The sequence below is a fragment of the Bombina bombina genome, chromosome 3 (assembly GCF_027579735.1).
Source record: "Bombina bombina isolate aBomBom1 chromosome 3, aBomBom1.pri, whole genome shotgun sequence".
Lineage (NCBI taxonomy): Eukaryota > Metazoa > Chordata > Amphibia > Anura > Bombinatoridae > Bombina > Bombina bombina.
The window spans coordinates 791,157,940-791,185,757 of record NC_069501.1 but is presented as its reverse complement, the minus strand read 5'-3'; the positions used below and the strand labels follow the sequence as shown (position 1 = coordinate 791,185,757).

The 27,818-nt window shown below is 41.1% G+C and overlaps 1 protein-coding gene across 3 annotated transcripts in view; it reads right to left on the bottom strand.

Annotated features, from left to right (window-relative positions):
- Nucleotides 1-459: 459 nt before the first annotated feature.
- The window catches only part of MRPL30 (mitochondrial ribosomal protein L30), a 119,931-nt gene continuing 92,572 nt past the window's right edge, over nucleotides 460-27,818 (bottom strand). For all 3 annotated transcript variants that reach the window (XM_053707692.1, XM_053707694.1, XM_053707693.1), the window contains 2 exons: nucleotides 877-950; nucleotides 460-635 (listed from right to left, as the gene is read on the bottom strand). In XM_053707692.1, the coding sequence (XP_053563667.1) occupies nucleotides 503-635; nucleotides 877-950 (207 nt within the window). In that variant the 3' untranslated portion in view covers nucleotides 460-502. The remainder of the gene's footprint in view (nucleotides 636-876; nucleotides 951-27,818) is intronic.

Below are 27,818 nucleotides of genomic sequence, written 5' to 3'. Positions count from 1 at the left end.
TATGTGTTGTTTTTTGGCCATTATACACCCATATTGATAATCTCTTTGGGCCCAGCTTTTCCACCAGCACACTTAAGCCCCCTTTGGGTGGCGCTCCTATGTCCCCAAGTTTATATATATATATATATATATATATAAAATATAAATACAAGCTGGATCTGTGGCCTTGAACGTGACCCGATTTACTGCACTTCAGGTAGTTATGTTTATCTGTGGGGCCCCAGACTGATAGCTTTAAAGTAAAACTGACTTTTTATAACAAACATATACACTATAGTATATACCACTATTACGTTAGCATCACCTGCACTATTTTAGTACTAAAATACAACTGAACGTAAATGCTTGAAGTAAAATATAATCCATATTTGCATATTATTTAATTATGTTGAATGCACAAACAAATTCAAATTATGGTATAGTTTATATGTAATTTTAAAGAAAAGAAAGATCTAATGCTTGTGCTAAATACAGAGTTTATTTTACAAAATATATAAATAGCTCATGACTCAATAGATTTTGTCTCATTCGGCTGAAGCTTCTTCCGTATTACCAGCTCCCCGGTGCTCTTAAGATAGGTGTCTGACATGTCTTCTTCAGCAGGTAGGCCATAGGGTAGCTTTAGAGGCTGAACTCTGAAAGTGATCACACATTTAACAAGTTCAAGAAGAAACATTTTTAACACTTGAGGAACAGAACAATTTGTCTCGGTAAAATAAATATATTAATGAGGTATTTATAAGGATATTTCTAGCATTAATATCTAAGCATGTTTAAGTATCGGGAAGGAAGAAGCTTACTAGATGGGATTAGAGGTTAGGTAACTCCATAAATATTACCAATGGCTGGTAGAAGAAATAAAAATCTTGTACAAACCTTATTAAGTGCTTCACCATTTTAAGCTTTTCGTTTACTGAAGTAATATTCTTGTGGACTACAGGCCTGTGAGCCTAAAACAAAATAACCGCACAGAGAAATTACAACACTTTAATATACACATAGCAAAATATGCTGTTTTTTTATGTTTTAACTACTGATAAAAAAGAGAACGGGGGTGAGGGAGAGAGACACGAAGCAGACTTTTTATAACTCTCTTACAACTGATGGATTAAATATAAATTAGTCATGTATGTTTATCAATTAATTCTCATATAATGCTAAAGACTGGCACAAAACAACAGTTTAGTTTCCGGTGGGCAAAGTATAATTAATGCTTCTGATTTGCTCCAGCTCCTTTAGAGTACATAAGGCCTGATGATCAAAAACTCTCCAGCATGGAGATGAAATTCACAAAATCTTTGGGGCTTTTTTTTAGCATTATATTGCAGTGTAAGTTTCTCTCCTTCACTCCCAGAACCCTGCACAGCCAGATAAACAGCTCTCAAGCTAAAATTCTTTAAGGAACCTTACAGTATTGATGAGACTTGTTAGATAATCTCACTAGAGTGGAGATCTTTAGATCATTGGGCAGTGAGGGCCTAATGATCAAAACCTCGCCAGCATGGAGAGAAATCACACAAATCTTTGAGCTGTGTGAAGTTGGCACCCCATGTAATTAAATTGTGAATACAAATATATCATTCGCTAATGCTACATCTCTGCTTACTTTCCACCCCATGTAATTAAATCATGAAGAAAAAAAAAATACCATTTGATAGTGCTATGTTTGTGCAATTTTTTTTTGCGGCAAAAACGAACGTTAGTGCTGGTTTCGTTTCTGAGATATTGAACTTTATATTTCAGCCCATGTGACCTTATCTCCACCCCATGTAATTAAATCATGAAAACAATACACCATTCGTTAGTGCTACGTTGGTGCCAATTTGTGCTGGAAAAAGGAACATTTGTGCGTTTCGTTTCAGAGATATTGCACTTTACATTTTAGCCCATGTGGCCTTATCTCCGCCCACTTTCCACCCCATATAAATAAATCATGAAAAACAATACACCATTCTTTAGTGCTACGTTAGTGCCACAAAAACTAAGTTATGTGCCCGTTTCATTTCAGAGATATTGCACTTTATATTTCTGCCCATATGACCTTATCTCTGCCCACCCCATCACCTAGTTTACGAGTCTTGCGTTAGCCTTAAAAAGCAGCGTTGAGAGGTCCCAACGCTGCTTTTTAACGCCCGCTGGTATTACGAGTCTGGCAGGTACAGGTGTACCGCTCACTTTTATTCCGCGACTCGAGCTTACCGCAAATCCCCTTACGTAAATTGCGTATCCTATCTTTTCAATGGGACTTGCATAACGCCAGTATTACGAGTCTTGGAGAAGTGAGCGGTAGACCCTTTCCTGTCAAGACTCCTACCTCATTTAAAAGTCAGTAGTTAAGAGTTTTATGGGCTAACGCCGTAACATAAAACTCTTAACTAAAGTGATAAAAAGTACACTAACACCCATAAACTACCTATTAACCCCTAAACCGAGCCCCCCCCACATCGCAAACACTTAAATACATTTTTAACCCCTAATCTGCCGACCGCACATCGCCGCCACTATAATAAACATATTAACCCCTAAACCGCCGCAGTTAAATTTTATTAACCCCTAATCTGCCGTCCCTAACATCGCCGACACCTACCTACATTTAGTAACCCCTAATCTGCCGCCCCCAACGTCGCTGCTACTATATTAAATTTATTAACCCCTAAACCTAAGTCTAACCCCCCTAACTTAAATATAATTTAAAAAAAATGAAATAAAATTACTACTATTAAATAAATGATTCCTATTTAAAACTAAATACTTACCTATAAAATAAACCCTAAGCTAGCTACAATATAACTAATAGTTACATTGTAGCTAGCTTAGGGTTTATTTTTATTTTACAGGCAACTTTGTATTTATTTTAACTAGGTACAATAGTTATTAAATAGTTGTTAACTATGTAATAACTACCTAGCTAAAATAAATACAAAAGTACCTGTAAAATAAACCCTAACCTAAGTTACAATTACACCTAACACTACACTATAATTAAATTAATTTACTAAATTACCTACAATTAACTACAATAAAATAAAATAAACTAAAGTACGAAAACCCCCCCACTAAATTACAGAAAAAAATAAAATTACAAGAATTTTAAACTAATTGCACCTAATCTAACCCCCTTAATAAAATAAAAAAGCCCCCCAAAATAATAAAAATCCCTACCCTATAGTAAATTACAAATAGCCCTTAAAAGGTCTTTTTGCGGGGCATTGCCCCAAAGTAATCAGCTCTTTTACCTGTAAAAAAAAAAAAATACAATTCCCCCCCCAACATTAAAACCCACCACCCACACACCCAACCCTACTCTAAAACCCACCCAATCCCCCCTTAATAAAACCTAACACTAACCCCTTGAAGATCCCCCTACCGTGAGACGTCTTCAGCCTTGAATTACGATTGGCTGATAGGATTCTATCAGCCAATCGGAATTAAGGTAGGAAAAATCCTATTGGCTGATTGGATCAGCCAAAAGAATGCGAGCTCAATCCTATTGGATTGTACTTATTTTAACTAGGAAGTTATTAAATAGTTAATAACTATTTAGTAACTATTGTACCTAGTTAAAATAAATACAAAGTTGCCTGTAAAATAAAAATAAATCCTAAAATGGCTACAATGTAACTATTAGTTATATTGTAGCTATCTTAGGGTTTATTTTATAGGTAAGTATTTAGCTTTAAATAGGAATAATTTAGTTAATAATAGTAATTTTATTTAGATGTATTTAAATTATATTTAAGTTAGTTGAGGTTAGGGTTAGATTTAGGGGTTAATAACTTTATTATAGTGGCAGCGACGTTGGCGGCGGCAGATTAGGGGTTAATAAGTGTAGTTAGGTGGCGGCGACATTGGGGGTGGCAGATTAGGGTTTAATAAATATAATGTAGGTGTCGGCGATTTTGGGGGCAGCAGATTAGGGGTTCATAGGGATAATGTAGGTGGCGGCGGTGTCCGGAGTGGCAGATTAGGGGTTAATAATATAATGCAGATGTCGGGGGCGGCAGATTAGGGGTTAATAAGTGTAATATTAGGGGTGTTTAGACTCCGTAAGCAACGCTGGTATTGAGGTGAGATGAGGAGCTAAATTTTGCTCTACGCTCACTTTTTTGTGGCTAACAGCGGGTTTAAAAAAAAACATAATACCAGCGTTGTCTTAAGTGAGCGGTGAGAAAAAACTGCTCGTTAGAAACGCACCCCTGTTACCGCAAAACTCGTAATCTCGGTGCATGTAAATAAAACATGAAAAAATATACCATTCCTTAGTGCTACTTTTGTGCTGTAAAAATGAACATATGTGCCGGTTTGGTTTCAGAGATATTGCACTTTATATTTAAGCCTGTGTGACCTCATCTCCACCCATCGCATGTAAATAAATCATGAAAAAAATATACCATTCCTTAGAGCTATTTTTGTGCTGATTTGTGCTGCAAAAATGAACATTTGTGCCAGTTTGTTTCTGAGATTTTGCACTTTATATTTCAGCCCATGTGACCTCATCTCCGCCCACTTATAATCCATGTAAATATTTCATGAAAAAAATATACCATTCGTTAGTGCTATATTTGTGTGCAGATTTATGCGGATTTGTGCTGCAAAAAAACAAAATTTATGCTTACCTGATAAATGTATTTATTTCCGGATATGGTGAGTCAACGGCTTAAGTAATTACTGTTGGATATATCACTCCTGGCCAGCAGGAGGCAAAGAGCACCACAGTAAAACTGCTAAGTATCACTCCCTTACCAACAACCTCCAGTCATTTAACTGAAGGGAAATAGAGAAAAAGGAGTAACACAAAAAGTGTAGAGGTCCCTGAGGTTATAGTAAAAAACCAACTGTTTTAAAATAAAGGGTGGGGCCGTGGAAATAAATTTATCCGGAAATAAATTTATCAGGTAAGCATACATTTTGTTTTTCTTTCCTAAGATATGGTGAGTCCACGGCTTGAGTAATTACTGTTGGGAACCAATACCCAAGCTAGCGGACACAGATAAATAGAGAGGGACAAGACAGGCAGTCCTAAACAGAAGGCACCACCGCTTGAAGAACCTTTCTCCCAAAAGAAGCCTCAGCCGAGGCAAAAGTATCAAATTTGTAAAATTTTGAAAAAAGTATGTAGAGAAGACCAAGTTGCAGCTTTGCAAATTTGTTCCACAGAAGCTTCATTTTTGAAAGCCCAAGAAGAGGAAACAGCTCTTGTGGAATGAACCGTAATTCTCTCAGGAGGCTGCTGTCCAGCAGTCTCATAAGCCAAACAAATTATACTTTGTAACCAAAAAGAAAGAGTAGTAGCTGTAGCTTTCTGACCTTTACGTTTCCCAGAGAAACAGACAAAGATGACAGAGGACTGGCGAAAATCCTTAGTCGCCTGTAAGTAGAATTTAAGAGTACAACATCCAAATTGGGCAACAAACGTTCTTTGGAAGAAGGATTAGGACACAGAAAGGGGAACAACAATTTCCTGATTGATATTTCTATTAGAAACAACCTTAGAAAGGAAACCTAACTTAGTTCGAAGAACCTCCTTATCGGTATGAAAAATAAGATAAGGGGAATCACACTGCAGAGCTGAGTTCCGAGACTTTTCGAGCAGAAGAAATAGCAACAAGAAACAAAACCTTCCAAGATAACAACTTAATGTCTATGGTTAAGGCTCCAAGGAGGAGCAAGAGACTTAAAGACAGACCTGATTTTGACCAAGGCCTGATAAAAAGATTGCACATCTGGCACATCCGCCAAACGTTTATGTAGTAAAAACTGATAAAGCAGAAATCTGACCCTTCAGGGTACTGACTGACAATCCCTTCTCCAGGCCTTCCTGAAGAAAAGATACAATTCTAGGAATTCTAATTCTACTCCAAGAGTATCCCTTGGATTCACACCAATAAAGATATTTAGGCTATATCTTACGGTAAATCTTTCTAGTAACAGGCTTGTGAGCCTGAATCATGGACTCAATTACCGATTTAGAAAAACCACGCTTAGACAGAATTAAGCATTCAATCCCCAAGCAGTCAGCTTCACAGAAACGAGATTTGGATGAAGGAAGGGACCCTGAATCAGGAGGTCCTTCCTCAGAGGTAGTCTCCAAGGTGGGAGAGATGACATTTCCACTAGGTTTGCAAACCAGATCCTGCGAGGCCACGCAGGGGCTATTAGAATCACTGATGCCCTCTCGTGAAAGGAGAGCAAACAGAGGAAACAGGTATGCCAACCTGAAAACCAAAGGAACCGCCAGTGCATCTATCAGAATGGCCTGCAGATCTCTTGACCTTGAACCGTACACCTTGGAAGCTTGGAGTTGTGACAGGACGCCATCAGATCTAACTCCAGCACCCCCCATTTGAGGACTAAGCTGGAAAACACCTCCAGATGAAAAAAAAGTCTGTCTGCTCAGAAAATCCGCTTCCCAGTTGTCTACTCCTGGAATGTGGATGGCAGATAGACAGCAATTGTGGGTCTCTGCCCACTAAAGAATCAGAGTAACCTCCTTCATGGCTAAGGAACTCTGAGTTCCTCCCTGGTGATTGATGTAAGCCACAGAGGTTAGGTTGTCTGACTGCACCTGATAAACTGGGCTGAGGACAACTGAGTCCAAGCCAAAAAAGCATTGTAAATTGCCCTCAACTCCAAGATGTTGATGGGAAGAGCAGACTCCCCCCCCGAGTCCAAATGCCTTGAGGTTTTAAGGAGTTCCAGACAGACGATCACCCAGGAAGGTCTCCGAAAGCATGTGCCCTGAGACAGATATTCCTGATAAATCCACCAGGGGAGAGAATCCCTTGACGACTGATCTAACTCTATTCTCTGAGATAGATCCGCATGGTCGCCATTCCATTAGCTGAGCATGCACAACTGGAGAGCTCTCAAATGGAATTGAGCAAAATGAATGATGTCCATGGAAGCCTCCATCAGACCGATTACCTCCATACATTGAGCCACTGAAGGATGAGTAGAAGCCTGAAGAGAGAGCCAAGAGGAAATGATTTTGTTTTTCCTGACCTCTGTCAGAAAAATCTTCATCAATAGAGAATCTATTATGGTCCCTAAGAACACTACTCTTGTAGAAGGGGAAAGGGAGCTTTTTTCCAGATTCACATTCCAACCGTGGGAACTAAGAAAAACATAATTTATGCTTACCTGATAAATTCCTTTCTTCTGTTGTGTGATCAGTCCACGGGTCATCATTACTTCTGGGATATTATCTGCTCCCCTACAGGAAGTGCAAGAGGATTCACCCAGCAGAGTTGCCATATAGCTCCTCCCCTCTACGTCACCTCCAGTCATTCGACCAAAGACCAACGAGAAAGGAGAAGCCAAGGGTGTAGTGGTGACTGAATTATAATTTAAAAATATGTACCTGCCTTAAAAAACAGGGCGGGCCGTGGACTGATCACACAACAGAAGAAAGGAATTTATCAGGTAAGCATAAATTATGTTTTCTTCTGTTATGTGTGATCAGTCCACGGGTCATCATTACTTCTGGGATACCAATACCAAAGCAAAAGTACACGGATGACGGGAGGGATAGGCAGGCTCATTATACAGAAGGAACCACTGCCTGAAGAACCTTTCTCCCAAAAATAGCCTCCGAAGAAGCAAAAGTGTCAAATTTGTAAAATTTGGAAAAAGTATGAAGCGAAGACCAAGTTGCAGCCTTGCAAATCTGTTCAACAGAGGCCTCATTCTTAAAGGCCCAAGTGGAAGCCACAGCTCTAGTGGAATGAGCTGTAATTCTTTCAGGAGGCTGCTGTCCAGCAGTCTCATAGGCTAAACGTATTATGCTACGAAGCCAAAAAGAGAGAGAGGTAGCAGAAGCTTTTTGACCTCTCCTCTGTCCAGAATAAACGACAAACAGGGAAGAAGTTTGGCGAAAATCTTTAGTTGCCTGCAAGTAGAACTTGAGGGCACGAACTACATCCAGATTGTGTAGAAGACGTTCCTTCTTTGAAGAAGGATTTGGACACAAGGATGGAACAACAATCTCTTGATTGATATTCCTGTTAGAGACAACCTTAGGTAAGAACCCAGGTTTAGTACGCAGAACTACCTTGTCTGAGTGAAAGATCAGATAAGGAGAATCACAATGTAGGGCTGATAACTCAGAGACTCTTCGAGCCGAGGAAATAGCCATTAAAAATAGAACTTTCCAAGATAACAATTTTATATCAATGGAATGAAGGGGTTCAAACGGAACACCCTGTAAAACGTTAAGAACTAAGTTTAAACTCCATGGCGGAGCAACAGTTTTAAACACAGGCTTGATCCTGGCTAAAGCCTGACAAAAGGCCTGGATGTCTGAATTTTCTGACAGACGCCTGTGTAACAAGATGGACAGAGCTGAGATCTGTCCCTTTAATGAGCTAGCCGATAAACCCTTTTCTAAACCTTCTTGTAGAAAAGACAATATCCTAGGAATCCTAACCTTACTCCAGGAGTAATCTTTGGATTCACACCAGTATAGGTATTTACGCCATATTTTATGGTAAATCTTTCTGGTAACAGGCTTCCTAGCCTGTATCAGGGTATCAATAACCGACTCAGAAAAACCACGTTTTGATAAAATCAAGCGTTCAATTTCCAAGCAGTCAGCTTCAGAGAAGTTAGACTTTGATGTTTGAATGGACCCTGAATCAGAAGGTCCTGTCTTAGAGGTAGAGACCAAGGCGGACAGGATGACATGTCCACTAGATCTGCATACCAAGTCCTGCGCGGCCATGCAGGCGCTATTAGAATCACTGATGCTCTCTCCTGTTTGATTTTGGCAATCAATCGAGGAAGCAGCGGGAAGGGTGGAAACACATAAGCCATCCTGAAGTTCCAAGGTGCTGTCAAAGCATCTATCAGAACCGCTCCCGGATCCCTGGATCTGGATCCGTAGCGAGGAAGTTTGGCGTTCTGGCGAGACGCCATGAGATCTATCTCTGGTTTGCCCCAACGTCGAAGTATTTGGGCAAAGACCTCCGGATGAAGTTCCCACTCCCCCGGATGAAGAGTCTGGCGACTCAAGAAATCCGCCTCCCAGTTCTCCACTCCCGGGATGTGGATTGCTGACAGATGGCAAGAGTGAGACTCTGCCCAGCGAATTATCTTTGATACTTCTATCATTGCTAGGGAGCTTCTTGTCCCTCCCTGATGGTTGATGTAAGCTACAGTCGTGATGTTGTCCGACTGAAACCTGATGAACCCCCGAGTCTTTAACTGGGGCCAAGCTAGAAGGGCATTGAGAACTGCTCTCAATTCCAGAATGTTTATTGGCAGGAGACTTTCCTCCTGACTCCATTGTCCCTGAGCCTTCAGAGGATTCCAGACAGCGCCCCAACCTAGAAGGCTGGCGTCTGTTGTTACAATTGTCCAGTCCGGCCTGCTGAACGGCATCCCCCTGGACAGATGTGGCCGAGAAAGCCACCATAGAAGAGAGTTTCTGGTCTCTTGATCCAGATTCAGAGTGGGGGACAAATCTGAGTAATCCCCATTCCACTGACTCAGCATGCACAATTGCAGCGGTCTGAGATGTAGGCGTGCAAAGGGTACTATGTCCATTGCTGCTACCATTAAGCCGATCACCTCCATGCATTGAGCTACTGACGGGAGTTGAATGGAATGAAGGACACGGCATGCATTTAGAAGCTTTGTTAATCTGTCTTCTGTCAGATAAATCTTCATTTCCACAGAATCTATAAGAGTCCCCAAGAATGGAACTCTTGTGAGAGGCAAGAGAGAACTCTTCTTTTCGTTCACTTTCCATCCATGCGACCTTAGAAATGCCAGAACTAACTCTGTATGAGACTTGGCAGTTTGAAAGCTTGAAGCTTGTATCAGAATGTCGTCTAGGTACGGAGCTACCGAAATTCCTCGCGGTCTCAGAACCGCTAGAAGGGCACCCAGAACCTTTGTGAAGATTCTTGGAGCCGTAGCCAATCCGAATGGAAGGGCTACAAACTGGTAATGCCTGTCTAAGAAGGCAAACCTTAGATACCGGTAATGATCTTTGTGAATCGGTATGTGAAGGTAAGCATCCTTTAAATCCACTGTGGTCATGTACTGACCCTTTTGGATCATGGGTAAGATTGTCCGAATAGTTTCCATTTTGAACGATGGAACTCTTAGGAATTTGTTTAGGATCTTTAAATCCAAGATTGGCCTGAAAGTTCCCTCTTTTTTGGGAACCACAAACAGGTTTGAGTAAAACCCTTGTCCTTGTTCCGACCGCGGAACCGGATGGATCACTCCCATTAATAATAGATCTTGTACACAGCGTAGAAACGCGTCTTTCTTTATTTGGTTTGTTGACAACCTTGACAGATGAAATCTCCCTCTTGGGGGAGATAATTTGAAGTCTAGAAGGTATCCCTGAGATATGATCTCTAGCGCCCAGGGATCCTGAACATCTCTTGCCCAAGCCTGGGCGAAGAGAGAGAGTCTGCCCCCCACTAGATCCGGTCCCGGATCGGGGGCCCCCGGTTCATGCTGTCTTAGGGGCAGCAGCAGGTTTTCTGGCCTGCTTGCCCTTATTCCAGGACTGGTTAGGTTTCCAGCCTTGTCTGTAACGGGCAACAGCTCCTTCCTGTTTTGGTGCAGTGGAAGTTGACGCTGCACCTGCTTTGAAATTCCGAAAGGGACGAAAATTAGACTGTCTAGCCTTAGCTTTGGCTTTGTCTTGAGGTAGAGCGTGGCCCTTACCTCCTGTAATGTCAGCGATAATTTCTTTCAAACCGGGCCCAAATAAAGTTTGCCCCTTGAAAGGTATATTAAGTAATTTGGACTTAGAAGTTACATCAGCCGACCAGGATTTTAGCCACAGCGCCCTACGTGCCTGAATGGCGAATCCTGAATTCTTAGCCGTAAGTTTGGTTAAATGTACTACGGCCTCCGAAATGAATGAATTAGCTAGTTTAAGGACTCTAAGCCTGTCCGTAATGTCGTCCAGCGTAGCGGAACTAAGGTTCTCTTCCAGAGACTCAATCCAAAATGCTGCCGCAGCCGTAATCGGCGCGATGCATGCAAGGGGTTGCAATATAAAACCTTGTTGAACAAACATTTTCTTAAGGTAACCCTCTAATTTTTTATCCATAGGATCTGAAAAGGCACAGCTATCCTCCACCGGGATAGTGGTGCGCTTAGCTAAAGTAGAAACTGCTCCCTCCACCTTAGGGACCGTTTGCCATAAGTCCCGTGTGGTGGCGTCTATTGGAAACATCTTTCTAAATATTGGAGGGGGTGAGAACGGCACACCGGGTCTATCCCACTCCTTAGTAACAATTTCAGTTAATCTCTTAGGTATAGGAAAAACGTCAGTACTCGCCGGTACCGCAAAGTATTTATCCAACCTACACATTTTCTCTGGTATTGCAACAGTGTTACAATCGTTAAGAGCCGCTAAGACCTCCCCTAGTAATACACGGAGGTTTTCCAATTTAACACACTAGCAATAAACATGCAACTTGGTTACAATCTATTTAACAAAAACGTACTGTGCCTCAAAGAAGCACTAAACGATTAAATGACAGTTGAAATAATGAACTGAAAAACAGTTATAGCATCACTCTTTAAAAACAACACAACTTGTTAGCAAAGGTTTGTTCCCATTAGTAAAGTAACACTAATTAAATTTTAAACATAAAAATCACAGAGCAACGTTTTAAAACACAGTCACTACATAAGTCTCACAGCTCTGCTGAGAGAATCTACCTCCCTTCAAAGAAGTTTGAAGACCCCTGAGTTCTGTTAGAGATGAACCGGATCATGCAGAAAATACAAGAGAAAGTGACTGGAAATTTTTGATGCGTAGCAAAGAGCGCCAAAAACGGCCCCTCCCCCTCACACACAGCAGTGAGAGAGAAACGAAACTGTCATAATCAAAACAAGCAAACTGCCAAGTGGAAAAATAATGCCCAAATATTTATTCACTCAGTACCTCAGAAATGCAAACGATTCTACATTCCAGCAAAAACGTTTAACATGAATTAAATACCTATTAAAAGGTTTAATGTACTTTTACAGAGTAATTCCGGTGAAATACCATCCCCAGAATACTGAAGTGTAGAGTATACATACATGTCATTATAACGGTATGGCAGGATTTTCTCATCAATTCCATTCAGAAAATAAAAACTGCTACATACCTCAATGCAGATTCAACTGCCCGCTGTCCCCTGATCTGAAGCTTTTACCTCCCTCAGATGGCCGAGAAACAGCAATATGATCTTAACTACTCCGGTTAAAATCATAAGAAAAACTCTGGTAGATTCTTCTTCAAACTCTGCCAGAGAAGTAATAACACGCTCCGGTGCTATTGTAAAATAACAAACTTTTGATTGAAGTTATAAAAACTAAGTATAATCACCATAGTCCTCTCACACCTCCTATCTAGTCTTTGGGTGCAAGAGAATGACTGGGGGTGACGTAGAGGGGAGGAGCTATATGGCAACTCTGCTGGGTGAATCCTCTTGCACTTCCTGTAGGGGAGCAGATAATATCCCAGAAGTAATGATGACCCGTGGACTGATCACACATAACAGAAGAAAGACAACAATATCTCTGTGTGAGATTTTGCTACTTGAACAGATGGCGCCTGAACCAATAAGTCGTCCAGGTAGGGTGCAACAGCAATTCCACGAGAATGGATCACTGCCAAAAGAGCCCACAGAACCCTTCAAAAAATTCGGGGAGCCATGGCTAGACCAAATGGAAGGGACATGAACTGGAAATGTTTGTCCAGAAAGGCAAATCTCAGGAATCTGTGATGGCCCCTGTGTAAAGGAACATGAAGATATGCATAATTTAGGTCTATGGTTGTCATGAACTGACCCTCTTGTACTATAGGAAGAATGGAGCGTATAGTCTCCGTCTTGAAGGATGGAACTTTGAGAAACTTGTTTATACACTTCAAGTCTAGAATGGGATGGAAAGTTCCCTCTTTTTTGGGAACCACAAATAGGTTGGAGTAGAACCAGAGACCCTGTTCCTGCACTGGAACTGGAACTATCACTCCCAGGGAGGAAAAAATGTTGTATACATTTCAAGAACGCCTCTCTCTTTATCTGGTCTGCAGATAATCTTGAGAGAAGGAATCTGCTTCTGGAAGGAAAAGTCTTGAATTCCAATTTGTAACCCTGGGATACTATGGCCACAGTCCAGGGATCTGGGACATCTCATATCCAGACTTGAGAGAAATGAGAAAGTCTGCCCCCCCACCTGATCCGATCCCTGGTCGGGGGCAAACCCTTCAAGCTGATTTGGAATCAGCTGCGGGTTTCTTTGATTGTTTCCCCTTGTTCCAAGAATGATTGGGTTTCCAAGAAGACTTGGATTGTTCCTGTTTGGAAGAAGAGGAAGGCTTTCCTCTGAAGTTACGAAAGGAACGGAAATTACTCTGAAGTCCTTTAGGCCTATTCTTCTTATCCTGAGGTAAAAAATACCCTTTTACATCCGTAATATCAGAGATAATTTCTGCCAAACCGGGTCCAAACAAGGTTTTACCCTTGTAAGGAATCGCCAGAAGCTTGACTTTACAGGAAACGCCCGCAGACCAGGATTTCAACCATAACGCCCTGCGAGCTAGGACAGCAAAACTAGAAGTTTTAGCTCCTAGTCTAACAACCTGTAAAATGGCATCTGCAATAAAGGAATTGGCCAACTTAAGAGCTTTAATCCTATCTTGAATTTCATCCAAGGAAGTCTCTACTTGATGAGAATCAGACAAGGCGTCGAACCAATAAGATGCCGAACTAGTCACGGTGGCAATAAACACCACAAGTTGCCATTGGAGACCTTGATTAACATAAATCTTTTTCAAAGAAGCTTCCAGCTTCTTGTCCATTGGATCCTGAAAAGAGCAGCTATCCACAATAGGAATAGTGGTTCTCTTAGCCAGAGTGGAAATGGCCCCTTCAACTTTGGGTACAGTATACCAAGGGTCTTTAATGGAGTCCTCGACAGGAAACATTTTCTTAAAAATGGGAGACGGGGAAAAAGACACCCCTGGTTTCTCCCATTCCTGTGAGATAATCTCCCTAGCATGGTCCGGCACAGGAAAAACCTCCGAAGTGGAAGGTTCATCAAAGAAACTATTAAGCTTACTAGATTTCATAGGAGTGACAATGACAGGGGTATTGGAGTCATCTAAAGTAGCTAAAATCTCCTTTAACAATACACAAAGGTGTTCAAGCTTAAATCTGAAGGATACCACCTCAGTCCGAAGATTTAACATTTAGAAAGTCCCGATATATCTTACTCATCAGAATTATGAGAAAGGGCAACTTGGGAAGCAGAACTGAGGACAGGCACCTTACTTTCTGAATTTCTAGATTTCTTCTTGTGTTTTCCCTGTAATCTGGGAATGCCAGATAATGCCGCAGATACCACTGAAGACACCTGGGCAGCAATTTCTGCTATTAAATAAACTCCATTAGGAGTTATAGAGGAACCGCAGGGCACTATATGTGACGCCATTGAGCAGGAGAAAGCTGAGGTATTATTTTAACAGCATCATCCTGAGAGACATTAGGCTCAAAAATGTTACCTTTATTTTGCAAGGTTTTCTTGACACATGAGCTGATTTGTGCATCTAAACATAATAAGCATGAACTTATGAGAGCAGGCACTTGCTCCATATCAGACATGTCGTGAAACAGTAAATAAACTTGCACAGATAAGTTTCAAAGATGTTAATATTCAATTAAAATAAGCCAAGGAAAAAATTTACTTTAAATTTTATCCCAAATTAGGATCGAACCCCAGCTAAAATTATGTGAGAAAAGTTAAGAAAAAACATTTAATAAACATCAAATAAACTTCTAAAATACCCCTCAGGCAACCCCACACCTCAATTACTGAGGTGCCTTAATGCTACCAATTAAGACCGGATCACCCAGAAATGGAGAAAAACTACTTTTTCCTCAGAAACGTTATGAAGTAAAGCCGGTCATGTGACCGCAACTGCCGAGCTCAAATTACTGCTGCGACACAGAGAGGCACTAAAAATAGCTTCCTGGTACATTGAGTACCAGAAATAACCGTTTTTTCAAACCTGACAGTTTAAAATGTTGCATCGCTTTATTTTAAAGCAAAGGGGAAATGAATAAGCTGCTGAAATAGAAAATTCAGCCTTACTTTCAGTTTAAACGTGTATTTTTTTATCAAGTAAATATGTGACAGAAAATAAAGCCTAATAAAAACATTTTACCCTTTCTTTTTAAAAGAGTTTAAATGTTAGTCTCACACATGCTACAGTGCCTGCTTCATGCCCAGTGTATCCCACACAACAGGATTATCTATGTCCAAATACAAAAAGCAGTGTCTTTTAATTTGTTAAGTGCATGGTCACCCCAACTAGAAGAAAAAGCACTTACCTGCTCCGCTGTCCGGCATGTAGACAGTTACAAGGTATGAGAAGACAGTTCTTCACAGAGACCTTTGAAAAAGAAAGAAGAGTAGCCAACTCTGGATTTCTAAACTAGGGCAGCAATTGTTAGGAAAACTCAGTAAGTACCTCTTTACAAGTTCCTAACTGCTTTAAAGCCACCACTACCACTTGCTTGTAGATTAAATAAAAAATATTCTTCAGACACCTAAACTTCACCTCCTCCATGCACCGAAGGCAAAGAGAATGACTGGGGGTTGTGGGTAAGGGAGTGATACTTAACAGTTTAACTGTGGTGCTCTTTCCCTCCTCCTGCTGGCCAGGAGTGATATTTCCAACAGTAATTACTTAAGCCGTGGACTCACCATATCTTAGGAAAGAAATGAACATTTGTGCCAGTTTAGTTTCTGAGATATTGCACTTTATATTTTAGCCCATGTGACTTCACCTCCACCCACTTTCCACCCCATGTAAATAAATCATGAAGAAAAAAAATTACCATTCGTTAGTGCTAAGTTAGTGCTGATTTGTGCCGGTTTAGTTTCTGAGGTATTGCACATTATATATCAGCCCATGTGACCTCATCTCCGCCCACTTTTCACCCCATGTAACTAAATCGTATTAAAAAAAAAATTACCATTCATTTGTGTTTGTCCTGAACATTTGACCCTGTTTGATTTCTTGAGACCTCATTCTTTGCCCACTTTCTACCCTATATACAGTAGTTAAACCATAAAAAACAGAATTTATGTTTACCTGATAAATTACTTTCTCCAACGGTGTGTCCGGTCCACGGCGTCATCCTTACTTGTGGGATATTCTCTTCCCCAACAGGAAATGGCAAAGAGCCCAGCAAAGCTGGTCACATGATCCCTCCTAGGCTCCGCCTTCCCCAGTCATTCGACCGACGTAAAGGAGGAATATTTGCATAGGAGAAATCATATGATACCGTGGTGACTGTAGTTAAAGAAAATAAAATATCAGACCTGATTAAAAAACCAGGGCGGGCCGTGGACCGGACACACCGTTGGAGAAAGTAATTTATCAGGTAAACATAAATTCTGTTTTCTCAAACATAGGTGTGTCCGGTCCACGGCGTCATCCTTACTTGTGGGAACCAATACCAAAGCTTTAGGACACGGATGATGGGAGGGAGCAAATCAGGTCACCTAGATGGAAGGCACCACGGCTTGCAAAACCTTTCTCCCAAAAATAGCCTCAGAAGAAGCAAAAGTATCAAATTTGTAAAATTTGGTAAAAGTGTGCAGTGAAGACCAAGTCGCTGCCTTACATATCTGATCAACAGAAGCCTCGTTCTTGAAGGCCCATGTGGAAGCCACGGCCCTAGTGGAATGAGCTGTGATTCTTTCAGGAGGCTGCCGTCCGGCAGTCTCATAAGCCAATCTGATGATGCTTTTAAGCCAAAAAGAGAGAGAGGTAGAAGTTGCTTTTTGACCTCTCCTTTTACCAGAATAAACAACAAACAAGGAAGATGTTTGTCTGAAATCCTTTGTAGCATCTAAATAGAATTTTAGAGCACGAACTACATCCAAATTGTACAACAAACGTTCCTTCTTTGAAACTGGATTCGGACACAAAGAAGGAATGACTATCTCCTGGTTAATGTTTTTGTTAGAAACAACTTTCGGAAGAAAACCAGGTTTAGTACGCAAAACCACCTTATCTGCATGAAACACCAGATAAGGAGGAGAACACTGCAGAGCAGATAACTCTGAAACTCTTCTAGCAGAAGAAATTGCAACCAAAAACAAAACTTTCCAAGATAATAACTTAATATCTACGGAATGTAAGGGTTCAAACGGAACCCCCTGAAGAACTGAAAGAACTAAATTGAGACTCCAAGGAGGAGTCAAAGGTTTGTAAACAGGCTTGATTCTAACCAGAGCCTGAACAAAAGCTTGAACATCTGGCACAGCCGCCAGCTTTTTGTGAAGTAAAACAGATAAAGCAGAAATCTGTCCCTTCAAAGAACTTGCAGATAATCCTTTCTCCAAACCTTCTTGAAGAAAGGATAGAATCTTAGGAATTTTTATCTTGTTCCATGGGAATCCTTTAGATTCACACCAACAGATATATTTTTTCCATATTTTATGGTAGATTTTTCTAGTTACAGGCTTTCTGGCCTGAACAAGAGTATCAATGACAGAATCTGAGAACCCTCGCTTTGATAAAATCAAGCGTTCAATCTCCAAGCAGTCAGTTGGAGTGAGGCCAGATTCGGATGTTCGAACGGACCTTGAACAAGAAGGTCCTGTCTCAAAGGTAGCTTCCATGGTGGAGCCGATGACATATTCACCAGGTCTGCATACCAAGTCCTGCGTGGCCACGCAGGAGCTATCAAGATCACCGATGCCCTCTCCTGATTGATCCTGGCTACCAGCCTGGGGATGAGAGGAAACGCTGGGAATACATAAGCTAGGTTGAAGGTCCAAGGTGCTACTAGTGCATCTACTAGAGTCGCCTTGGGATCCCTGGATCTGGACCCGTAGCAAGGAACCTTGAAGTTCTGACGAGAGGCCATCAGATCCATGTCTGGAATGCCCCACAATTGAGTAATTTGGGCAAAGATTTCCGGATGGAGTTCCCACTCCCCCGGATGAAATGTCTGACGACTCAGAAAATCCGCTTCCCAGTTTTCCACTCCTGGGATGTGGATTGCAGACAAGTGGCAGGAGTGAGTCTCCGCCCATTGAATGATTTTGGTCACTTCTTCCATCGCCAGGGAACTCCTTGTTCCCCCCTGATGGTTGATATACGCAACAGTCGTCATGTTGTCTGATTGAAACCGTATGAATTTGGCCTTTGCTAGCTGAGGCCAAGCCTTGAGAGCATTGAATATCGCTCTCAGTTCCAGAATATTTATCGGGAGAAGAGATTCTTCCCGAGACCAAAGACCCTGAGCTTTCAGGGGTTCCCAGACAGCGCCCCAGCCCACCAGACTGGCGTCGGTCGTGACAATGACCCACTCTGGTCTGCGGAAGCTCATCCCCTGTGACAGGTTGTCCAGGGTCAGCCACCAACGGAGTGAATCTCTGGTCCTCTGATCTACTTGTATCGTCGGAGACAAGTCTGTATAATCCCCATTCCACTGACTGAGCATGCACAGTTGTAATGGTCTCAGATGAATTCGCGCAAAAGGAACTATGTCCATTGCCGCGACCATCAAACCTATTACTTCCATGCACTGCGCTATGGAAGGAAGAGGAACAGAATGAAGTACTTGACAAGAGCTTAGAAGTTTTGATTTTCTGGCCTCTGTCAGAAAAATCCTCATTTCTAAGGAGTCTATTATTGTTCCCAAGAAGGGAACTCTTGTTGACGGAGATAGAGAACTTTTTTCTACGTTCACTTTCCACCCGTGAGATCTGAGAAAGGCCAGGACAATGTCCGTATGAGCCTTTGCTTGTGGTAGGGACGACGCTTGAATCAGTATGTCGTCCAAGTAAGGTACTACTGCAATGCCCCTTGGTCGTAGCACCGCTAGAAGGGACCCTAGTACCTTTGTGAAAATTCTTGGAGCAGTGGCTAATCCGAATGGAAGTGCCACAAACTGGTAATGCTTGTCCAGAAAGGCGAACCTTAGGAACCGATGATGTTCCTTGTGGATAGGAATATGTAGATACGCATCCTTTAAATCCACCGTGGTCATGAATTGACCTTCCTGGATGGAAGGAAGAATTGTCCGAATGGTTTCCATTTTGAACGATGGAACCTTGAGAAACTTGTTTAGGATCTTGAGATCTAAGATTGGTCTGAATGTTCCCTCTTTTTTGGGAACTATGAACAGATTGGAGTAGAATCCCATCCCTTGTTCTCCTAATGGAACAGGATGAATCACTCCCATTTTTAACAGGTCTTCTACACAATGTAAGAATGCCTGTCTTTTTATGTGGTCTGAAGACAATTGAGACCTGTGGAACCTCCCCCTTGGGGGTAGCTCCTTGAATTCCATAAGATAACCTTGGGAGACTATTTCTAGCGCCCAAGGATCCAGAACATCTCTTGCCCAAGCCTGAGCGAAGAGAGAAAGTCTGCCCCCCACCAGATCCGGTCCCGGATCGGGGGCCAACATCTCATGCTGTCTTGGTAGCAGTGGCAGGTTTCTTGGCCTGCTTACCTTTGTTCCAGCCTTGCATTGGCCTCCAGGCTGGCTTGGTTTGAGAAGTATTACCCTCTTGCTTAGAGGATGTAGCACTTGGGGCTGGTCCGTTTCTGCGAAAGGGACGAAAATTTGGTTTATTTTTAGCCTTGAAAGACCTATCCTGAGGAAGGGCGTGGCCCTTACCCCCAGTGATATCAGAAATAATCTCTTTCAAGTCAGGGCCAAACAGCGTTTTCCCCTTGAAAGGTATGTTAAGCAATTTGTTCTTGGAAGACGCATCCGCTGACCAAGATTTTAGCCAAAGCGCTCTGCGCGCCACAATAGCAAACCCTGAATTTTTCGCCGCTAATCTAGCCAATTGCAAAGTGGCGTCTAAAGTAAAAGAGTTAGCCAATTTGAGAGCATGAATTCTGTCCATAATCTCCTCATAAGAAGAATCTTTATTGAGCGACTTTTCTAGTTCATCGAACCAGAAACACGCTGCTGTAGTGACAGGAACCATGCATGAAATTGGTTGTAGAAGGTAACCTTGCTGAACAAACATCTTTTTAAGCAAACCCTCTAATTTTTTATCCATAGGATCTTTGAAAGCACAACTATCTTCTATAGGGATAGTAGTGCGTTTGTTTAGAGTAGAAACCGCCCCCTCGACCTTGGGGACTGTCTGCCATAAGTCCTTTCTGGGGTCGACCATAGGAAACAATTTCTTAAATATAGGGGGAGGGACAAAAGGTATGCCGGGCCTTTCCCATTCTTTGTTTACAATGTCCGCCACCCGCTTGGGTATAGGAAAAGCTTCGGGGGGCCCCGGGACCTCTAGGAACTTGTCCATCTTACATAATTTCTCTGGAATGACCAAATTCTCACAATCATCCAGAGTAGATAACACCTCCTTAAGCAGAGCGCGGAGATGTTCCAATTTAAATTTGAATGTAATCACATCAGGTTCAGCTTGTTGAGAAATTTTCCCTGAATCTGAAATTTCTCCCTCAGACAAAACCTCCCTGGCCCCCTCAGACTGGTGTAGGGGCACTTCAGAACCAATATCATCAGCGTCCTCATGCTCTTCAGTATTTTCTAAAACAGAGCAGTCGCGCTTTCGCTGATAAGTGGGCATTTTGGCTAAAATGTTTTTGATAGAATTATCCATTACAGCCGTTAATTGTTGCATAGTAAGGAGTATTGGCGCACTAGATGTACTAGGGGCCTCCTGTGTGGGCAAGACTGGCGTAGACGAAGGAGGGGATGATGCAGTACCATGCTTACTCCCCTCACTTGAGGAATCATCTTGGGCATCATTTTCTCTAAATTTTGTGTCACATAAATCACATCTATTTAAATGAGAAGGAACCTTGGCTTCCCCACATACAGAACATAGTCTATCTGATAGTTCAGACATGTTAAACAGGCATAAACTTGATAACAAAGTACAAAAAACGTTTTAAAATAAAACCGTTACTGTCACTTTAAATTTTAAACTGAACACACTTTATTACTGAAAATGTGAAAAAGTATGAAGGAATTGTTCAAAATTCACCACAGTGTCTTAAAGCCTTAAAAGTATTGCACACCAAATTTGAAAGCTTTAACTCTTAAAATAACGGAACCGGAGCCGTTTTTATATTTAACCCCTATACAGTCCCTGGTATCTGCTTTGCTGAGACCCAACCAAGCCCAAAGGGGAATACGATACCAAATGACGCCTTCAGTAAGCTTTTTCTATGTATCTGAGCTCCTCACACATGCATCTGCATGTCTTGCTTCCCAAAAACAACTGCGCAATAGAGGCGCGAAAATGAGGCTCTGCCTATGATTAGAGAAGGCCCCCAGTGAAAAAGGTGTCCAATACAGTGCCTGCCGGTTATTTTACATAATTCCCAAGAATAAAATAACACCTCAAAACTATGAAGTATTAAAAATGCTTATATATCAATCGTTTTAGCCCAGAAAAATGTCTACCAGTCTTTAAAGCCCTTGTGAAGCCCTTTATTCTTATTTAATAAAAATGGCTTACCGGATCCCATAGGGAAAATGACAGCTTCCAGCATTACCAAGTCTTGTTAGAAATGTGTCATACCTCAAGCAGCAAAAGTCTGCTCACTGTTTCCCCCAACTGAAGTTAATTCCTCTCAACAGTCCTGTGTGGAAACAGGCATCGATTTTAGTAACGGTTGCTAAAATCATTTTCCTCTTACAAACAGAAATCTTCATCTCTTTTCTGTTTCAGAGTAAATAGTACATACCAGCACTATTTTAAAATAACAAACTCTTGATTGAAGAATAAAAACTACATTTAAACACCAAAAAACTCTAAGCCATCTCCGTGGAGATGTTGCCTGTACAACGGCAAAGAGAATGACTGGGGAAGGCGGAGCCTAGGAGGGATCATGTGACCAGCTTTGCTGGGCTCTTTGCCATTTCCTGTTGGGGAAGAGAATATCCCACAAGTAAGGATGACGCCGTGGACCGGACACACCTATGTTGGAGAAATAATATATATACAGTTGTGCTCATAAGTTTACATACCCTGGCAGAATTTATGATTTCTTGGCCATTTTTCAGAGACTATGAATGATAACACAAAAACTTTTCTTTCACTCATGGTTAGCGTTTGGCTGAAGCCATTTATTATCAATCAACTGTGTTTACTTTTTTTAAATCATAATGACAACAGAAACTACCCAAATGACCCTGATCAAAAGTTTACCCTGGTGATTTTGCCCTGATAAATTGAGGTCAGATGAGCTAAAATAGAATGTGCAATATCTAAGAAACGAAACCGGCACAAACATTCGTTTTTGCAGCACAAATCAGCACTAACAAATGGTATATTTGTATTTACAATTTCATTACATGGGGTGCCAACTTCACACAGCTAAATCTTTAGGATTTTTTTAGACACTACATAGCAACATAACATACATTTTTTTAGGGTTCTCGTCATATTAATGAGACTTCTTGGATCATATTGTCTGAGCTGAGATCTTTAGATCATCAGACCCTAAGTGAGAATATTACAGTCACTGATCCTTTAATATTCATAATAAAAAAATGACATTCTGTGTTTCATTAGAGCAGGTCATTTTACAATAATCGACCCTGCACCACTGTGTGCTTAACCACTGCAATGGGTTTAAAACACACAGTGCCGCTCGGGACCCGCAGAGCAGTGATCATCCCAAGCGGAAACCACTGCTCATCTGAGTTGTGAGAGTAGTGCTGCTGACTGGATCATCGGCGGGTTCTGCTTGGGACCTGCAGTGCTCTGCAGGTTTGAGTGCCAATTCTATTGTGTGTTCAACCCTTTGTAGGGGTTAAACAGACAGTAGTGTAGGATCGATAGTCAGAAAATTACATGCTCTAATGAATTAGAGAATTACATTTTTCAACTATTGTGGCCATTTAATAATCAAACCTCTATGTTAGCTGCTTAGTATGGTTAATATTAGAGGTAGAATGAGAATATCTTTTCAGGTGAAATAGCACAGTGAGCGCTACAGCAACATTTCAATTTAATTCAGGAGACCAGTAATCTGCATGCAAGCTGTTTCCCCCACCCCACAAAGACCCACACTGAGCCATAAGGAGTGGTTCTGAGAATACTTAAAGGGACAGTATACACTCATTTTCATATAACTGCATGTAATAGACACTACTATAAAGAATAAGATGCACAGATACCGATACAAAAATCCAGTATAAAATGGTTTAAAAACGTACTTAGAAGCTTTCAGTTTAGCTCTGTTGAAAAAGCAGTTGGAAAGCCCACTGCAAGTGGGAAATAAGACACTCCCCCCTCCCCCTTCTTTTGCATATGAAAAGATCCTTTACACAAACAGGAGCAAGCTGGAGAAGGTAGCTGACGGTATTCAAATAAAACTTTGGGGCTTGGTTAGGAGTCTGAAAATCAGAGCAATGTTATTTAAAAATAAGCAAAATTATACATTTTTTTAAAAAACAAACTTTATGGGCTTTATAAATAGATCATCTACAAAACATTTATGCAAAGAAAAAAATCAGTGTATAATGGCCCTTTAAGAAGGTATGAGTACATTTATATTAAATAAGCCAACATTTCCTAAAGATTTACATTCCAGTAGAACCTGATGCTCGCTATGTGCATGATATCTGATGCATGCATTTAGTCTCAGTATACATAGCTAGAAGAGGCATTAATATGGGTAGCCATTAACAAGAGAGATACTCCAGGCTGCTCATTTGTGTTACTACAGAATGCATTTGTTAGATCATCAGTCAGATACTGTGTATTGTATGAGCTAGTTCTTTCCAATACATGGCACATAGATTCAGCACAGAGCACCCCTTTATACAAACACAATCATCTTGCAGCATAAAGAAGAAAGTGCCGGCCAAGTTTATGTATTAGGATACTTTTTCTATTCACGTATGGTCTTCAATGTGCTTCTGATTCATTTTAATATTTTCTTAAACATCCCTAATGATTATTCCATTACCAATACAGTGTAAATGTAACAGTGTTCATATTTATTGACTTTGGATGCTATGCACTAAACAGATTTATTGAAATCTATTTTATACTGAAGAATGAATTTCTAAAACCTATTACATTATTATTAGTAATAAAAACACCCAGATTTTATAGTCCAGAATAAAACGTGCCTATCATATTCTTGAAAGAACAGCTATTAAACATTTTTAGATTTTTATGTATCTTTGTATAAATTTGCTAGACTGATTTAGTTTTTTTGTAGCAGCAATTATGTCTGTAACTTAAATATTCCAACAGGAGACATATACTGCATCCATATAAAGATAATACATTTGCTAGTCTATATATTATGACTGGCGCTAGAAGGTACCAGATACTTAAAGGAACAGCCTTCACCAGAATTGTTATTGCTTAAAAATATAGATAATCCCTTTATTACCCATTCCCCTGTTTTGCATAACCAACACTGTTATATTAATACTAGGCGATAAGCCTGCCCAGAGGGCAGTCTATGTTTAAAAAATACAAACCCCCAAGCTAAAGTTACAAAAAATAAAAAAAGTAAAATTAAAGAAAAAAATAAACAAAGCTATCAAAAATAAAAAATTAACTAATACCCCTATAAAATTAAAAAATCCTCCCCAAATACAAACACCCCCTAATCTAATACTAAACTACCAATAGCCCTTAAAAGAGCCTTTTGTAGGGCATTGCCCTAAGTTAAACAGCTCATTTACTTACAAAAATGACCAATTACCCCCAACAGTAAAACCCCCACCCAACCAACCCCCCAAAATAAAAAAACCTAACACTAAAAAAACCTACCTACCCATTGCCCCTAAAGGGGCATTTGTATGGACATTTTCTTTAAAAGTGCATTCAGCTCTTTTACTTCCCTTAAAAGGGCAATCAGCTCTTTTACAGCCCATTAAATCCCTAATCTTAAAAAATAAACCCCTCCCCAAAAATAAAAAATAAATCCTAAAACTAAGCCCCAAATAGGTACTCACTGTTCCTGAAGTCCGGCGGAGAAGGTCTTCTTCCAGGTGGCTCCTTCATCTTCTATCTTCATCCTGTGCGAAGGCAGCACAAAGCGGTCTTCCCTGATGCGTGGATCCGGATCGGCAGTCTTTAGCGGCAGCGATCCTCAGCAGCGTGGAGGCTCCTCTTCATCCGATGTCCATTGCACACTAAAAATTGAATGCAAGGTACCGCATTCAATTTGGGGTACCTTGCATTTTTATTGGCTGAAATTTTGAAATCAGCCAATAGGATTAGAGCTACTGAAATCTTATTGGCTGTTCAACTCAGCCAATAAGATTTCAGTAGCTCTCATCCTATTGGCTGATTTCAAAATTTCAGCCAATAAAAATGCAAGGTACCCCAATAAATATGGGGTACCTTGCATTCAATCTTCAGTGTGTGACGGACGATCGCATGAAAAAGGGGCCTCCACGCCGCTGAGGACCGCCACCTCTGGGGACCAGCTCAAGATAGAAGATGATGGAGCCACCTGGAAGAAGACCTTCTCCGCCGGACTTCAGGAACGTTGAGTACCTATTTGGGGCTTAGTTTTAGGATTTTTTTTTATTTTTAAGATTAGGGATTTAATGGGCTGTAAAAGAGCTTAAAGGGCCATTAAACCCAAATTTTCTCTTTAATGATTCAGATAGAGAATACAATTTTAAACATCATTCCAATTTACTTCTATTATCAATTTGCTGCAATCTTTAGATATCCTTTGTTAAAGAAATAGCAATGCACATAGGTGAGACAATCACATGAGGCATCTATGTGCAGCCACCAATCAGAAGCTACTGAGCCTATCTAGATATGCTTTTCAGGAAAGAATATCAAGAGAATGAAGCAAATTAGATAAAAGAAGTAAATTAGAAAGTTGTTTAAAATGGTATTATCTATCTGAATCATGAAAGAAAAAAATGTAGGTTTAATGTGCCTTTAATGCCCTTTTAACCCCTTAACGACCGACGACGTATGCCATACGTCCTCAAAAAAAAAGCACTTAACGACCGAGGACGTATGGCATACGTCGTCGGTTTAACAGAGCACTGGAAGCGATCGGAATCGCTTCCAGCTGCTCTAACAGTATTGCAGGCTTGCCTTGAGGTCTAGGCATCCTGCAATACTGTTCCCGAGTGCCGGGACCGGATTGATCACTCCCCCACGAGTGATCACTTCCGGTTTCGCTCCACGTGGAGCCCGGCAGTGTTTCAGAGCATCGGAAGCGATCGGACACGCTTCCGATGCTCTGCTTGTGTGCTAAGTGCCTCGGTGGGTCGAGGCACTTAGTTAGTTATAAAATAAAAGTAATAAATTAAAAAAAAAAAAAAAACAGAATTTATGTTTACCTGATAAATTACTTTCTCCAACGGTGTGTCCGGTCCACGGCGTCATCCTTACTTGTGGGATATTCTCTTCCCCAACAGGAAATGGCAAAGAGCCCAGCAAAGCTGGTTACATGATCCCTCCTAGGCTCCGCCTACCCCAGTCATTCGACCGACGTTAAGGAGGAATATTTGCATAGGAGAAACCATATGATACCGTGGTGACTGTAGTTAAAGAAAATAAATTATCAGACCTGATTAAAAAACCAGGGCGGGCCGTGGACCGGACACACCGTTGGAGAAAGTAATTTATCAGGTAAACATAAATTCTGTTTTCTCCAACATAGGTGTGTCCGGTCCACGGCGTCATCCTTACTTGTGGGAACCAATACCAAAGCTTTAGGACACGGATGATGGGAGGGAGCAAATCAGGTCACCTAGATGGAAGGCACCACGGCTTGCAAAACCTTTCTCCCAAAAATAGCCTCAGAAGAAGCAAAAGTATCAAACTTGTAAAATTTGGTAAAAGTGTGCAGTGAAGACCAAGTCGCTGCCCTACATATCTGATCAACAGAAGCCTCGTTCTTGAAGGCCCATGTGGAAGCCACAGCCCTAGTGGAATGAGCTGTGATTCTTTCGGGAGGCTGCCGTCCGGCAGTCTCGTAAGCCAATCTGATGATGCTTTTAATCCAAAAAGAGAGAGAGGAAGAAGTTGCTTTTTGACCTCTCCTTTTACCGGAATAAACAACAAACAAGGAAGATGTTTGTCTAAAATCCTTTGTAGCGTCTAAATAGAATTTTAGAGCGCGAACAACATCCAAATTGTGCAACAAACGTTCCTTCTTTGAAACTGGTTTCGGGCACAGAGAAGGTACGATAATCTCCTGGTTAATGTTCTTGTTAGAAACAACTTTTGGAAGAAAACCAGGTTTAGTACGTAAAACCACCTTATCTGCATGGAACACCAGATAAGGAGGAGAACACTGCAGAGCAGATAATTCTGAAACTCTTCTAGCAGAAGAAATTGCAACCAAAAACAAAACTTTCCAAGATAATAACTTAATATCAACGGAATGTAAGGGTTCAAACGGAACCCCCTGAAGAACTGAAAGAACTAAGTTGAGACTCCAAGGAGGAGTCAAAGGTTTGTAAACAGGCTTGATTCTAACCAGAGCCTGAACAAAGGCTTGAACATCTGGCACAGCTGCCAGCTTTTTGTGAAGTAACACAGACAAGGCAGAAATCTTTCCCTTCAGGGAACTTGCAGATAATCCTTTTTCCAATCCTTCTTGAAGGAAGGATAGAATCTTAGGAATCTTAACCTTGTCCCAAGGGAATCCTTTAGATTCACACCAACAGATATATTTTTTCCAAATTTTGTGGTAAATCTTTCTAGTTACAGGCTTTCTGGCCTGAACAAGAGTATCGATAACAGAATCTGAGAACCCTCGCTTCGATAAGATCAAGCGTTCAATCTCCAAGCAGTCAGCTGGAGTGAGACCAGATTCGGATGTT